This window comes from Phoenix dactylifera, chromosome 5 (assembly GCF_051530095.1).
Source record: "Phoenix dactylifera cultivar Ajwa chromosome 5, Ajwa_hap1_PhDact_Kaust_v1.1, whole genome shotgun sequence".
NCBI classification, from domain to species: domain Eukaryota; kingdom Viridiplantae; phylum Streptophyta; class Magnoliopsida; order Arecales; family Arecaceae; genus Phoenix; species Phoenix dactylifera.
This window is the reverse complement of record NC_143194.1, coordinates 7,583,225-7,597,517: the sequence shown is the minus strand read 5'-3', so window position 1 is coordinate 7,597,517 and position 14,293 is coordinate 7,583,225. Positions and strand designations below refer to the sequence as shown.

At 37.2% G+C, this 14,293-nt stretch overlaps 1 protein-coding gene across 3 annotated transcripts in view; it reads right to left on the bottom strand.

Moving 5' to 3' along the window:
* The window catches only part of LOC103706192 (autophagy-related protein 2-like), a 29,910-nt gene extending 17,551 nt beyond the window's left edge, over nt 1-12,359 (bottom strand). For 2 of the 3 annotated variants that reach the window (XM_039116340.3, XM_008790232.6), the window contains exons 1-4: nt 11,929-12,359; nt 4,673-5,721; nt 3,011-3,159; nt 4-248 (exon numbers count right to left, since the gene is read on the bottom strand). In XM_039116340.3, the coding sequence (XP_038972268.2) occupies nt 4-248; nt 3,011-3,159; nt 4,673-5,721; nt 11,929-12,114 (1,629 nt within the window). In that variant the 5' untranslated portion in view covers nt 12,115-12,359. Of the gene's footprint in view, nt 1-3; nt 249-3,010; nt 3,160-4,672; nt 5,722-7,512; nt 7,698-11,928 lie in introns of those variants that run through there. The other variant, XM_039116341.3, reaches the window with a different exon arrangement.
* Between the last annotated feature and the right edge of the window lie 1,934 nt (nt 12,360-14,293).

The window sequence follows — 14,293 nt, the reverse complement described above, 5'->3', positions numbered from 1 at the left end:
TACCTGCAAATCAAGAGTCAGATGTTGACACCTTGCTTCAAGATGGTGTATTTTCATAGAATTAACGGTACTCAAGGTTGACTCCTCTATATTCATTGTTGAGTGACAGCTCATGTAAGAATTAAAACTTTGGCCATTTAATAATGAATCGCTGGAATCATATGACTGTGTCTGATCTTCATCAATGAAGGAAAGGACAACAGAAATCTCAGCAATAGTAGCTCGTAAACTAGTCTCAACATTTTGTTCTGCACAAGGAAGAATGGTAATGATATTAATCAGCCTCCTGAAAATGTCAAGCTAGTAAAGCCCAAAGAGAACACAGTGAGTATTCAGTGACAAGCATGAAGAAATTTGTATTTTTATTCATTACAGATGTAAGAATATAGTGTGGATTCTCAAAGAGATGATGTTTTATCCATATGAGAACACTGAAAAGGCGGAATTGGAATTCAAGAGTTGCAATGAATTTGATATGGGAGTTTCGGATGGCATGAAGTTTCTTTATACTAGAAGAATCTTTAAGTAAATGACATACTGGTAAGAAACATGATGGTGGAACATTGATGTCCTAAAGGTGATGACCGAAGACTTACAGTAAGTAATGACAAAGAAGATATTACAGTTTTGACATAGAAAGAGAGCCAAAAAGGATTGAAAAAAAATAACCAAGATTAAAAATGCATCTAAGCATGGCCTGCATACTAATTTCGGAACCAAAAAAAGGCAAGCAGCAAATCTATAGACAGACTAGGATAAGGAAAGAAAAACGAGAGCTAAGAAGTTCGGTGCATATAACCTGAGGACAATAAGATTTTGTTGACTGGTTAGATTCATGAAAACATAATATCTAGAATAGGATGAGGACACTATTGGAGGGATTTCTAAATAAAGATCAATTAGGGAGTTGGCATGGACCATTAATGTTTTCAATTAACTGAAACAGATTTAGTACTATGAAAAAAAAGGAATCAAGAATTTTGATCGCATGAATACTTAAAGAGCGCTAGAGGAGAAAACAGGCCGGTCCAGGTTAACTAGATTATTCAAAATGTCAATATTAGGAGAAAAAAATAACTATTCACTAGGATCAATTACCAATTAAGGAAAAACTATTTACGAGGAGCAAGGTGACTATAATATGTGCTACATGAATCTAAAGAAGGCGGTTATGGAATTAAGACCAGTGAAACGAGAATAATATTGGGGATAGTCCAAACTTCAACTAGAACTCTAGAAAGTAAACAGTGGAAGATAGTTTCATGCTTAATCCACTAATGAACATTATGAACTTGGAAAGAACCTTCACATAGCTTTCATCAACTTAGGGAATGCATCACGATGAAGCACCATAAAGCATATTATGAGTTTCACTGAGGTAATTCAACAAACATTAAAGACCTGTTCAGATGTCCCTTTTCTTATCCCTCAGAAATCTTCCCAACATGTAAAGGAGATAATATAATAAGTAGGGATTATTGAACCTGCCGGTAACTCTGTCAACACCTCAGTCCCTAAAATTTTGAATAATTCAATCAGAATAAGAGTTGAGTTTTTTATATCCCTAAAATATCATAATAGTTGAACTCAATCCCTCCTCTGATCCCTGAAAATTTTCCCTCTTCCTGCTCTCTTTTTTGTGGCTTTCCACAAAAGTAGGTGATAGTCCTGGATAAGGAAAACGGGTGTCCACACAGGATCTAAGAAAAAAATATATAACCAAGGTATGTCATATCGTACCAAACTAGGCGGTACGGAGCATACCATACCGTACTGTACTGATTTAGTACCAATAGGCAGTATGAGGGGTGTACCGACACTCAGTATGCCGAAATAGCCCCTGTACCGGACGTACTGATACAATAATAGGATGGCACCTGTACAGGCCCGGTACTGAGACGGGATATACAAGGCTATATCAAAATCTATTAAGGAGATTGATAATTTAGTTATGATAAACATAAGTAGTTGTGGGGAGACTATGAAGCTCTCCGAATGGTATCCACCTAAAATAGTCGTGAAGCCTATATCTCATTACACTAGTTGTATTTGAGTTTTTGGCTAATATCCTATTCCAGACAGTATCAGGTATATGTTTTTTGCAATGATATCATATTAATTTATCAAGTGCGAATGGGATGGATAGTGGGCTGATACTATGATTGAAGGCTCAATAGAATGAAAGTCCAAAACAAGTAAAACTAAAATCATAATATGGAATAAAATTTTACTGGAAACAAATATGAAAATAAAGTCCTGGTAAAATTGGTCACAAAAGGAGAACATTGTTTGATCATTTCATTTGTCTTCTGACTTTTAGAGAAAAACAAATTGACAAAGAAAAGTGTTTTTAAGCTTGTTTTACACATAAGAACTTTATAAAGGCCATATTAGAACCCATAATTTATGTTGTTTTGGCTGGAAAATTATTGGAGGAATTTTGATATGAGTCAGCACCCAAAGTGCTCAGTAAATTCTTCTGTTTATCTCTCTCCTTTTTTCATCCCCTTTCTTCCATAGTATTCTTAACTTGGGTGCACTTTGTCCCTTTTAGGAATCATCAGCTGACTGCAGAAAAACTTTACTATAAACCTTGAAGATCTAATATTGAAGTAGATATGACGGCATAGAGGAAAGAATAGGGGTGTGGGGCAGCCTAGAATATGCAGCAGAAATCTCTCACTCTAATTTTCTTGTGTGATGGCTTGGGTTGGCGTTAATTGGACGTGGTAATAAAGGGTTTAAGGCCTACGGTTGAGGTCTGAAACCTAAGGAAAATTGTGATGGTAGACTAAATGAATATAGACTAAATGTTGGGTTCTAAAACTGGCCTGGAAAAGCTGAAAGAACAGAAACATATAGAAAAAATGATGAGCAATTATTCTGAAATGGTAAACGACAAGATTAATTTAATTCAGCATGCACATACAATAATTAGACTTGATATGTCATATAAAAGGTTGAAGAAGCACCAATGAAAGATATTAACAAGGTTCATGCAGCATGTTACCTGTAGGAACATGTCCTGATCCAGAAGCAAGATTAGATGCAACACTTATTGCACTGAAAACAGAACAGGTCCAGTTCCATATACCACTAGTTCCTGAATTTGCCCGGTAAGTCCTCATTCCATCAAAACATTCAAAGAACTCATCAATGCTGAAAGAAATATAACTGAATCAATAACCAGAATTAAAACATAAGTTAACGAATAATGCCAAAATCTTTTATAAATTTGACCATATTAGGTGCACCAGGGAAACTAGGGACTGGTGCAATACTAAAAGGTTATAACATAGAAAGCTTATGATTGCACAGATGAACCAAATGCTGACCCCCTAATGTATGTTTCTTCTTATGGAGAGATGAACAGACTTAAATACATGGCCCCAAAAAAGTGTCATTTTAAATGTTTAAAAGAAAATAGGCTTATCATCCAAATCTTAAACCTATCTTACAAAAGAAAAAGGAGATCAATCACTCCATGTTGAATAGGATATGTTAAAGCCAAGAACTGTTAGCACAGCTGGTTGGAACCCTTCTATCCTCAGGACAGCTCCAGGGTTCAATGCTGTTGGGTGGCAAATAACCACTGTATTCCCCAAAAATTATATATATATAAAAAAAAAAGAACAACGACAGGATGTGTGAAGGATGGTTTAAATGGGGGTGTGCTATTATCAAATTTTCATCAGATACCCACATGCTAATGTAAATTTCACACTGGTCAACATTGCCAAAAATAGAATGATCACAATGATAACAAGAGTGAACTTGAGATTAAATCTCATGTTGGATATCTGGTAATCTTTTAAGGAAGAAACATACAAATGACCATTCGAGTACAGCAGAGAAAACCGAATATCATCAAAAGGGGATCAATTCATGTAAAACCATATAAAGTAGGTATTTTACTATTTTGTAACATTTCTTTGCAGTTAAAAATAAGGGCCGAAATCTATGTTAAGGATCTAAAAGCAACGGAAGAAACTTATTATACATGAATCATGACTAAATTTTTAAAGTTTGATTGAAAATGGCTGTGACCTTTAGTAGGATAAAAATGCAAACTAGAATCAAAATTGATGTTTCCAGGTTGATTTATAAAGATTCTTGAACTATGTCTTATCCACATATCAAAATTGATTTATAGAAAAACTATTTGATATGTAGGTCCCACATGATGCCTCCCATATTTGGATCCTGCTAACATATTCTTTATTGATGCAATAAGCAATAGCCATAAAAGACTTATATCCCAATGTTCAGATGGGAACAATCATCCAAAATTCACTAAAAGAACACCTCATGTTAAAAAATTAAAAAAAAAAAAAAGAATCCACTTAGAAAATTTTGATTTCTTCATCATGATTATCGATAAACTGAATAAAACAGTGCATTAGAATATCAAGATAAAAAGTGTATGTGAAGATTTTGATGAATAGACAGATAGAAACAAAAGACAGTTTTCCAGATAGCCCGGAATTGGCTAAAATAAGATCAACAAAAATCAGAAGAAACATCCCTTTTATGTTAATTGCAGGATCCTGGGATAGAAGAATTTTAGACCATCTCATAACTCAAATGGTGAATGCAAGAAACCAATTTTACTCCATGTATGGTTACATTTGCCAAACAATACCATGTTGTTATCAGAAATTAAGAAACGAACCTTGCACCATAATCTGGCTCTAAATCAGTTTGGTCTTCTAGATCAATGGATTCTGGCACCCAGTTGTGAATTAAATGTGTTCTTGTAAGCAAAGCATCTGAAGCACCATCTTGATTGATTGTACGAAATATGTCATTTGAATAGTTTCCACTGCCTGGTGTGACTTTGTCTGAATCTGGCATAGCAGAACCTGAGGTAGATGAACAGCTATAAAATCTACATTTACGGTCAGGTGAATCTGCAGCCTTGTAAATATTTCTCTGTTGAGCTGTGCTCACATTCTTGAGGGATTCCCATATGGCTATGAGCCAATTGATACTGCTGGGTTGCACCTTCAGTTCCACAGAATCAACTGAGACATCTGCATTAACTTTACGAATATCCAAAGATCCATTTTCCCATGGTATGCTTAAGTTCAATGTCCCTGAGAATCCACCACTTGGCCCAGTCAAGATTGTAACAGTACTTTTTTTTGCATATGTTTCGCTAAAGCCCGTTTCTGAACCACTATGGAGCTGCGGGAAATTATCAACATCCTCTAAATGAAGAAAATCGATGAGTGCTTCTTGAAATTTTACAAAATTAGTCAACTTAGCCATAGCATCTTCACAAACACATGTTCCAAACTCTATTTCTTTAATTCGGAGAACCAAGGATTTATGGAATGCTGATCTCCTTTCTTCCACATCTGAATGGGGATCATATGCAACAAAAATTTCATTTATTCTTACATGAAAGCTTGTAAGAAACCATTTCACAATCTTAGCAATTGTCTTCACTCCTTCATGAACATCTCGAGAAATAGAACCAGAGTTTTCCTTGACTTCTCCCAGCTCAATCTTCTCTGAATCAATGCACGTATGTTGTTCTTTATCACAATTAGGCATCAAAGAATCAGAATCCATGGCAGAAGTATAGCTCTGGACAAACGGTGCAAGGACAAGCTCAAGCACTTCCACTTCTATCTGACAGTTTTTTCGCTTCCATGGAATTTTAATTGATAGGGATTTAATAGATCCTTCTTTCACAAGAACTGCTGCCCCAGCCAACTGCAACGAGAAAACTATGAGACTTCCATATAATTTGAGAGAGCAAAAGCTTAAGCAAAGACATGTAAGGTAGGAGTAGGACCCATTTACAACATCTAAAACGCATGCACATTGTGCAAGAAGAGGACTTCCACATTAGTTATAAATCAAATCTATCTAGGATAGCCACAACAAGGTTTTCATTGTCCAAGCTAGCACATATAACTACTCCAAGAAAGAAATCCTGATTCGAATGATGAAAATTTCAGAGTTCCGATAGTGAATGTTTGGGTAGGTTGTTTCTCACAAATAAAACAAACAAGTAAAAGTAGCGAACAATATATTTGATGTAGTTAGATTTAGATGGAGAACATTTGGATTATGCCATCCTTGAATGTTTTTTTTGAGAGTTTTAATTGGTTAAAGAATCGTCAATTTTAAATGCTTTTCAGTTCGGACTTAGGAGAATATTTGGGTTACTAATCTACTTTTAAAGTGGTTCTCAAGCTATTTCAGGCAAAGAAATTAGGAAGGATTTAAGAGCCTTAATTGGTTTAGGAATTCTCAAAAGGAAGTAATAATCTTGATTAGGATAGTCACTATAGTCTAATTGAGTCCTACTTTAACTATATTTGTGTCAAACCCACTTAGCGAATAGGTTGGTAAGGAAAATCATGGATTGATTATGAATTTAGTCTACTAGCATCGGTTATGTAATTTGAAGACAAGTTTGACATAGGTTTCTTTTTCCTTCAAGTGAATTCCACATTGCCCTCCCTTGTTCATATCTACTTCTTAGTCTTGTCTACTTTCCACTCAAATCTAATACAGGGAAAACGTCACGATATCCAATCATCATGATCATGTTCCAACAAATCAAGGTCTGACGAACTGGCCCGTACCAGCCAGTTCAGGCCGTATCGGACCGGTCCGGCCTATAACCGGTACGTCGAAGCCATAAAAACTAGTACAGGCCGAATCCAGCCGGAGCCGAAAAAGACGAAGAGAAGGAAAGAGAGAGTCGGGAAGAGATAGAGGGAGGAGAGGCCTCCGCCGCCCGCGGAGGGCCGCGGGGGACCGGCAGAGGCCGGGGGGGGGGGGGGGGGCCGACGGAGCCCGCGGGGGCGGGCCGGAGGCCAATGCCGCGGCCGTGTTCCCTGTTTCTTTCAAAACAGGGGACGCGGCCGCAGAAAAAATTTATAAATTTTTAACTGAAGTCGGCAAATCAGAAACAGGGGATGCAACTGCAGCCTCGGCCTCCGCTGCAGCCCCGAGGGCTCCCCCGCCCCCCGCGGGCTCCGCCGCCCCCCTCGGCCTCTGCCGCCCCTCGCGGCCCTCCGCAGGCAGCCTCTCCTCTCCTCTCCTCTCCTCCCTCCCTCGCTCGCTCTCTCGTTTTCTTCTTCTTCTCCAGCTCCGGCAAGAAAAAGTGTTCCGGATCAGTACCGATTTAAACAGGTCCGAACCAGAACCATACCAATCTGGTAGGCGATCGATACGCCTACCGGTACCGGTACGGCGAACCTTGCAACAAATAATACCAAAAAAAATAGGAGGTTTGTGTCCAATGCTATCGAGAACAATGTATTGAAAAGTGAATAGCGAACATATAGTAGCTAAGCATTCAATACCAATAAAGATAGCAAAAAGCAGGCACCATATACCCGAAGCAGGCAGGTGAAACATTTCAATATAGTTTCTTATTAAGCATCAAATTCAATGATCTACATTCAATTTCACGCAAAAATAATGAAAAGAAAAATATTGAGGACAAGCTATAGACCAAGTTCACCATCTCGATTCTAGATCCCATACCGGTAGCATGCTGATATAGTGTCAATACACCCAAGATAGGGGTTAATTTGGCATATCGAGACTCAGGATGCCCTCATGTACCCCGATTCTCCGTTTGGCAACGATATGGTCCAGTATGTCCAGTACAGGGTGGTAGCACCAATACAATGTCATAAACATAATCAATGTAACATCATAATATTATGTCAACATCAATATAATGCAAGAATCCACAATCTAATGATAAATATCATCATAACCAGACATAATAGCATATATCATAATAAAAAATATCTACAATCACATAATATCAATCATAAAATAAAGACGCCCACAATCATACAACATTTAACCATAGAAGAAACATGTCCACAATTATATAATATAATTCACCAAACAAAATATCATCATCAATTGATAATAGACTCCTCCAACATCTAGGCAAAAAAGTCAAAAGATAACTTGATAATTAATTGTCTCAATAATTAAACATCACGTATCACTTCTAGGAGACTTGAGCATCAAGACATCCATCTAAACATATCCTCCTCTTTCTCCTCTTCCTCAATGGACCTCATGACTAAACTAAATCTCATACTTATTTTTTGATTTTTGGTTTCTTTAATAGTGAAGATGAAACAGTTCCAGCATTTTTAGGTTGAGCTATCTTTGTGTTCATGGTTGTGTACCAGCTATAGATCATCAACAAGAGAGTGCCAGAGGAATAAGAAGAGTGGAAGGTGCAGAGGGTTGCCTTCTTCCTCACTTCTCCTTCTCCTTTTCTCCCCCATGCTCCATTCAGCTAGGGCATGAAATAACTAGATTAGCTCATACTTTAAACAACCTATTGGAGCAATTGATTACTAGACTAGTCCAATTGGAAACCGATCTAGTCTTCTATGAAATAATTTGCCCACTATGAACCCATAGGTAGCTGCTGTATAGCTAGTTTTCACTTGATATTTTGGATGCTCATACCCCAAATGCCATATAGCGAGCACTATAATAACTAGCATAGCAGTTTCAAGTCCGAGCCACTAAATGACCGCTTTTTTTAGCAGCCATAGTGGCCAATTTTTGAAACAATTCATGAAAATTTGGAAGAACAAGATTTGATTGCCTAAGGAAATAGATGGACTATGCCTTTTTAGAGGACCTCAATGTGGGCAATCTTCGGTAATTATTTGAGCTGGTGAAATTAAGTTCCATTGAAGCCCGTTTGACAAATCATGGACTAATAGGAAAGATCCAACCACCTTATACTCTGACAAGACAAATGCTAAGGAGACAAAAGCAAAGATCCAAGTTTATTAGGAATCATTGACCAAAGAAAAAGAGATCCATGGAGCAGGTCTTCTTGTTGTGTTCATGGATGACCGTACAATAAATTATTCATATTAGACAAGAAGGGTTTCATCATCTTTGCATCTTCACTGTGGCAAAGCACATTTAGATCACCAGTCAAGATCGAAGGGCAGTAAGATTTAATATTTCCATCATTTAAGGGTCAAATACTAATCTCTGTCATGAGACCTTGGAGACAAAGTGATACATAGAGGTAGCATTAGTTGGCACAGTCTCGAGACACTACACAGCAGAAATGATAAGTATAATTGATATCTAAATGGAGACATGTTTTCTATTTGTCAATATTTTTGAACTTAATTTAGGGCAGAAAATCAAGAAGTTTAAAGATTATCTCTCCAAAATGCATCAAAGAAAAAGTCTTAATTCTTCAATCATGAGAGAATCCTGGTTAGGAAATAATTCTGATAGGAAATAATTACGAATCCTATTTGTAGTGTACTAGAAAAGCTCTAGTCAAGCAACAGGTTGGGATTAGGAATCCTTGGATTGATTAGAATTGTACTTTATTGTCATATAAGTGTACTTTTATATGTGTTGAGAGGAGATCTGAATTTTGTAGTTTGAACTTGAGACTTCAAATAGAAAAGAAATTATTGTGGTACCATATCCCACTCTTCTTTATTTCACTTATTTCTTTTCCCCAAAATCAAAAATAAACAAAAGATATATTTTCATGAGATATAATCATGATTGATTCTCATAAAGCATGCATCTGTACTGAGTTGTCGCAACTCATGTTGAATCTCGGATTATGCTTCTACTAAAATTGAACATTATATTAGATGTGTGGCTCATGTTATCTGACAAGAACACAAACTAGAATTTTAAGAAACAGCCGATACTCCTGATCAAATTCCTATATACATTTAATTATAAACAATCATTATGTGTTCAAGGCATTTACAATATGGAATGTTAAAAAGATTCACTTACAAAGATAAGATGATCCAATCAGTGCTCTATCAAAGTGAGAAGAACACCTCTATTTTGGAAATTATAGTCTTCACAATTAAATTGAAATTGAAATTAAATAAGCAAAATTTTGCCTTAAAGATAATAATAACAATTTCGATTCTACTTCAGAATGGTGGCACAAGCAATAATTGCACATAATCATCTACATTTGATTTCTTCATTTGTTGCTTACCAGAACAATCCAACAAATAATCAAAGAATTCCTTACACTAGAGATAGGGCATGCATGGGAAATATCAAATGCATGATCATAATCAACTTGATTTTTCACCATGAAGTTGTAATGTTGTTATTGGACGAATTGTGGCATTATACTCATGCTTCTATCAAATAGAAATAACCATTTGTTCAAGAATATATCACAAAGTACTTGATCTCTGTAGTTAAAATAGAAGAGATAATAAGCCCTAAGTCTGTTGCAATTATCATATCAAGGTTATGTAGCCGCACTGAGTTTGTTCCTCATTCATGTTCATGTTTTCCACTACTTTCATTAAAGAAAAGTTTTCAGAGTTCTTCTTCCATCAAGTATCATCTCATGAAATTTCCACCACAAGCTATCATGGTTCTATCAAGATTATTTCTGTACATGTGACATGACCAAATACAAATTCTTGAAATCTACAACTACAGTCTCAAGATTCATGCTTTAACCCAAGGTTTGAACACTCCATTCAGTTTCGGTTTGGTTTCGGCTAGGTCTGTGGCATCTCAATTTTAACAGTTTTAGTAGTTCAGGAGTTTCCCCTCCGAGTTCTGGAGCTCTGGTATAAAAATCAAAAAAAATAAAAAATAGAAAAATAAAAAAAATAATATTGATTATTAAACAACATTTTAAAGTATTTTGTTGTATAGGTTCTTTATTTCTATTGTTTTAACAACTTTAGATTGAAATTAATATTATATGCTAGTCTTTTGTATTATGAATATATCTATATTCTTTACTTCCCTGGAACTTCAATTGTTCATAAATTCATTATGTTTAGCAATTTTGAAGCTTTTTAGTCCCTTGTGCATTCAAATATTTTTCTCCGCCTTTTAGCAGAAATCATAAATATAACAACTTTTGGCATTTCACTCATATTTATGAGTGTGGCTATTTAATCAATCCATTTAGTTATAGAGTGCTATCTATTGCATATCAAAAATATGTTATTTCTATAGTGGTCATCATAACATGGAACAAAGGGGATAAATAAGTTCATGCAAGAAATGATGAATATAACTGAAGTTTGGTAAGTTATCATCAACTTCAACTTCTATAATGGAGTGAGATGATTAACGATAGGGCTGATTGTTCAAAAATCACGAAAACTGAAAGAACATTACCAAATTCTGATACTATTTTTTGTCTCTATTTCATGTTCTTCTGTTCTTCCTCTTATCCCTCTCTCTCTTTCTTAAAATTTATTGAGGTTTTCTAGTGGTACTACTCTGCTAAACCAATCCAAAAGGGACCTTCTTCAATACATTGCAGTGTTATTCCCCATTCAATTTTCAGAAGTACACTATTTATAGTCATAACATAAAAAGTTACACAATTTTAGCCCATAAACAAGAGAAAAAGCAACCCAAAGCTTTTAGGCAAGAACAAACAATTTCAGAGGAATCTTACAATTTTACACTGATATCCTTCCTTCATCCTTTCTTAACTTTCTCCATGCCCATTCACTCATTCTCCAATGACCATCATTTCTATCCGAAAATTGTAAAACCAACCAAATCCTTGCCCTCACACATGACGGAGTAATTGAACCCTTGAGAAAACAAAGAAAACTCTTGAGGAGCCTGATCTTTGCATATATGTTTGCTTTTTTGCTTTTCCCCCTAAAAGTTTCAAATATCTACATCCTTTTTCAAGGTATTGAACTATGGAAATTTAACCTAATTCCCTCAAATATCAATCGAACAATCCAAAATCCTTGAGAAAATCATCTTTTCTCTCCTAAAAATCTTATCTTTCCAATTATGATTTGCAAAACCAACCAAAATCTCCACCTCACAGAAACTAAAGAACAATCAACGGACGAACAGCAATAAAAGAGCCAAAGAAGCCCTAACACGAAAGGTTACAGGATTTCCAAGTAGCCTAACCTTCTGGTTGAGCAAATCAACATTGAGGGCGAGGTCAGAGAGGTGGATCGTCCCGGAGCCGAGCTGGACGTCGAGCTGGTCGAGGTCAATGTCCCCCAGGATGAACTCCCCCAATTTCTTCTTCAATAGAAACTTGCAGACGCGCTTGATCGCCGTCGACCGCAAGAAATCCCACCGGGAGAACATCCTCTCTCCCTCTCTCGATCTCGAGCGCCGAAGCCTAGGGTTACAGCTCGCGGAATTCGTCGACGTTGGGAGTGGAAGGAAGCACGACTTCCCCCATCCAACGCGAAGAGGAAAGAAAAGGCGTGTGTCGAGGACGAAGGTGGCGCGAGAATCTTTATCTCCCTTCTTCCGATCGAGCCCGGCTCCTCTACGGTGTGGGCCTTGAACGCATAAATCACCCGCCGTTCGTTTGGACGGATGGGCGATATGATTGGAGACCTTGTTCGCCGCCGGCTCTTATTCAGTAGCTTAAATTAGTGGGGTTGATTAGCGGTGTAATTCTCGAGTTTGAAGTAAGTTGACGTATTTTTTTTTGAACACGTGAGCTTCTCGTTTGTCTGCTCTTCCCGACAAAACATGAACAGAGAATAATTTGATGTCATCTACGATTGAGACCGTTGCAGAGTTGGTCTTAGAATTAGCCACGATTAGCTCATGATCGACCCAAACGATTCACCGAGATAGGAAGGTCATCTCTCATCTCATTCTGGGTTTCAGTCCAAACACTAAACCAACACTGTAGTCTGAGTTGCCCAAATTTAGCTCGTGAAACTTATTGTCCTAAATGGAAGTGCTCACTCGGATATTTTAGTTGGTCGGCTCCAATCTACAATTGTCTTCACTAGATCCACATAGATATCAGCCTTCGAAGTCATTTCACCAAAGAAGGTGATACTTCTTAGGTAGAGCTCACTTTTCTTTAAGTTTTCATAAATGTTTGTCTCTCTTAGGATCTATCTTCAACATGCTTCCCATGACTCTTGGAATACAACAAAATATCACCAATGAAGACCACCATACATTGATCCAAATAAGGGAAGTGGAATGAGTTGGGTGTTTAAGCAAGGGAGGAGGAGGCAGGGGAGGGGAGGAGTCATTTTTATTATTTTTTTTTGCTAAGGCAGGTGTTTCATACTATACAGGTATAAATGCACCTAGAAGAGTCTGCATACAAAAGATCCCGGAAAGCACCAGGCAAATCATCCTTACCAACCCAAAATGTGTCTTCTGAGTGGCTCGCAACATACGTCGCCACCCAGTCCGCCGCCCCGTTGGCCTCACGATATACATGCATAGCTCGAAAGAGCACCCCCTCCCTCATCATCAATCATATGTCACGGAGCAAAGGATGAACTCTTCCATCGTTATGAGGGCCCTTTCGAACCCAGCTAATCATTGTAGTCGAGTCTCCCTCCAAGAGGATGGAACTCGTCCGAAGTACACATCGCCCATCCTACAATCCCATCTAAACCGCTTGCAGCTCAGCCTCTGGGATTGAGATGTCGAAGATCTAACAACCCTCTGCTGCCACCATGCTGGAGTCATTGAGAGGGGCATCAAAGGCGACGACTAGCTCCTTTAAAGGAGTGGTGGCAAAGGGCAAGGTAAAGCACTAGGTTTGTTGTTCTTCAAGACAAATGGAAGAAGGCTAGATCGAATAATTCAAGATGTCCTTTTCTCTTTCTCTCTCTCTTTGCGCAATTTCGAGAATGGGGCGATTTTGGAAGCATGAATGTTGGAAAGAAAATGCAAGGTCTTAATGGTTTCTGATGGAAAGTCTGTGACAATGATGCCGACTTCATTGAGCGTTTACGTGAACTAGTATTTTGCATGTGCCATAAACATAATTAGTAGCATATGGCTATGATTCCATGACAAATGATGTAGTTAAATAAAGGGAGTACATGGCATGGAAACGTGCAATTGTGATCAGGTCATTTTCTGTCATGTTTTTATTTATATGAACAATTTGATGCATGCTATTATGAAGCAAATAAATAATCTTGTTCCAACCACTTAAATGACCAAAATACATCAAATCATGGACTTGCATTGTTATTAATCGGATACTCTCAAGATAAATTTGTTTAAAGAAAAATAAATTGGTTGAGATATGATTAACTTTTAGAAATTCAATTAGAGGAATTGGTTTCAAGAATAATTTTGAATCCCACTCGATTCCCTCTCATCTCAAAATCAAAAAGGCTAACAAGCTTTCTCCTGCTCCATTTCCTGACCTAGCAAGAGTTTCTAAATAAAGTAAAATAAAGAAGTAAAATAAAGTTTAGAAAAAAAAATGAAAGATGAGCTCCTGCACTTTCTCCTTTCGGTGCCTTGTCTCCAATTGGGGGGGGGGGGG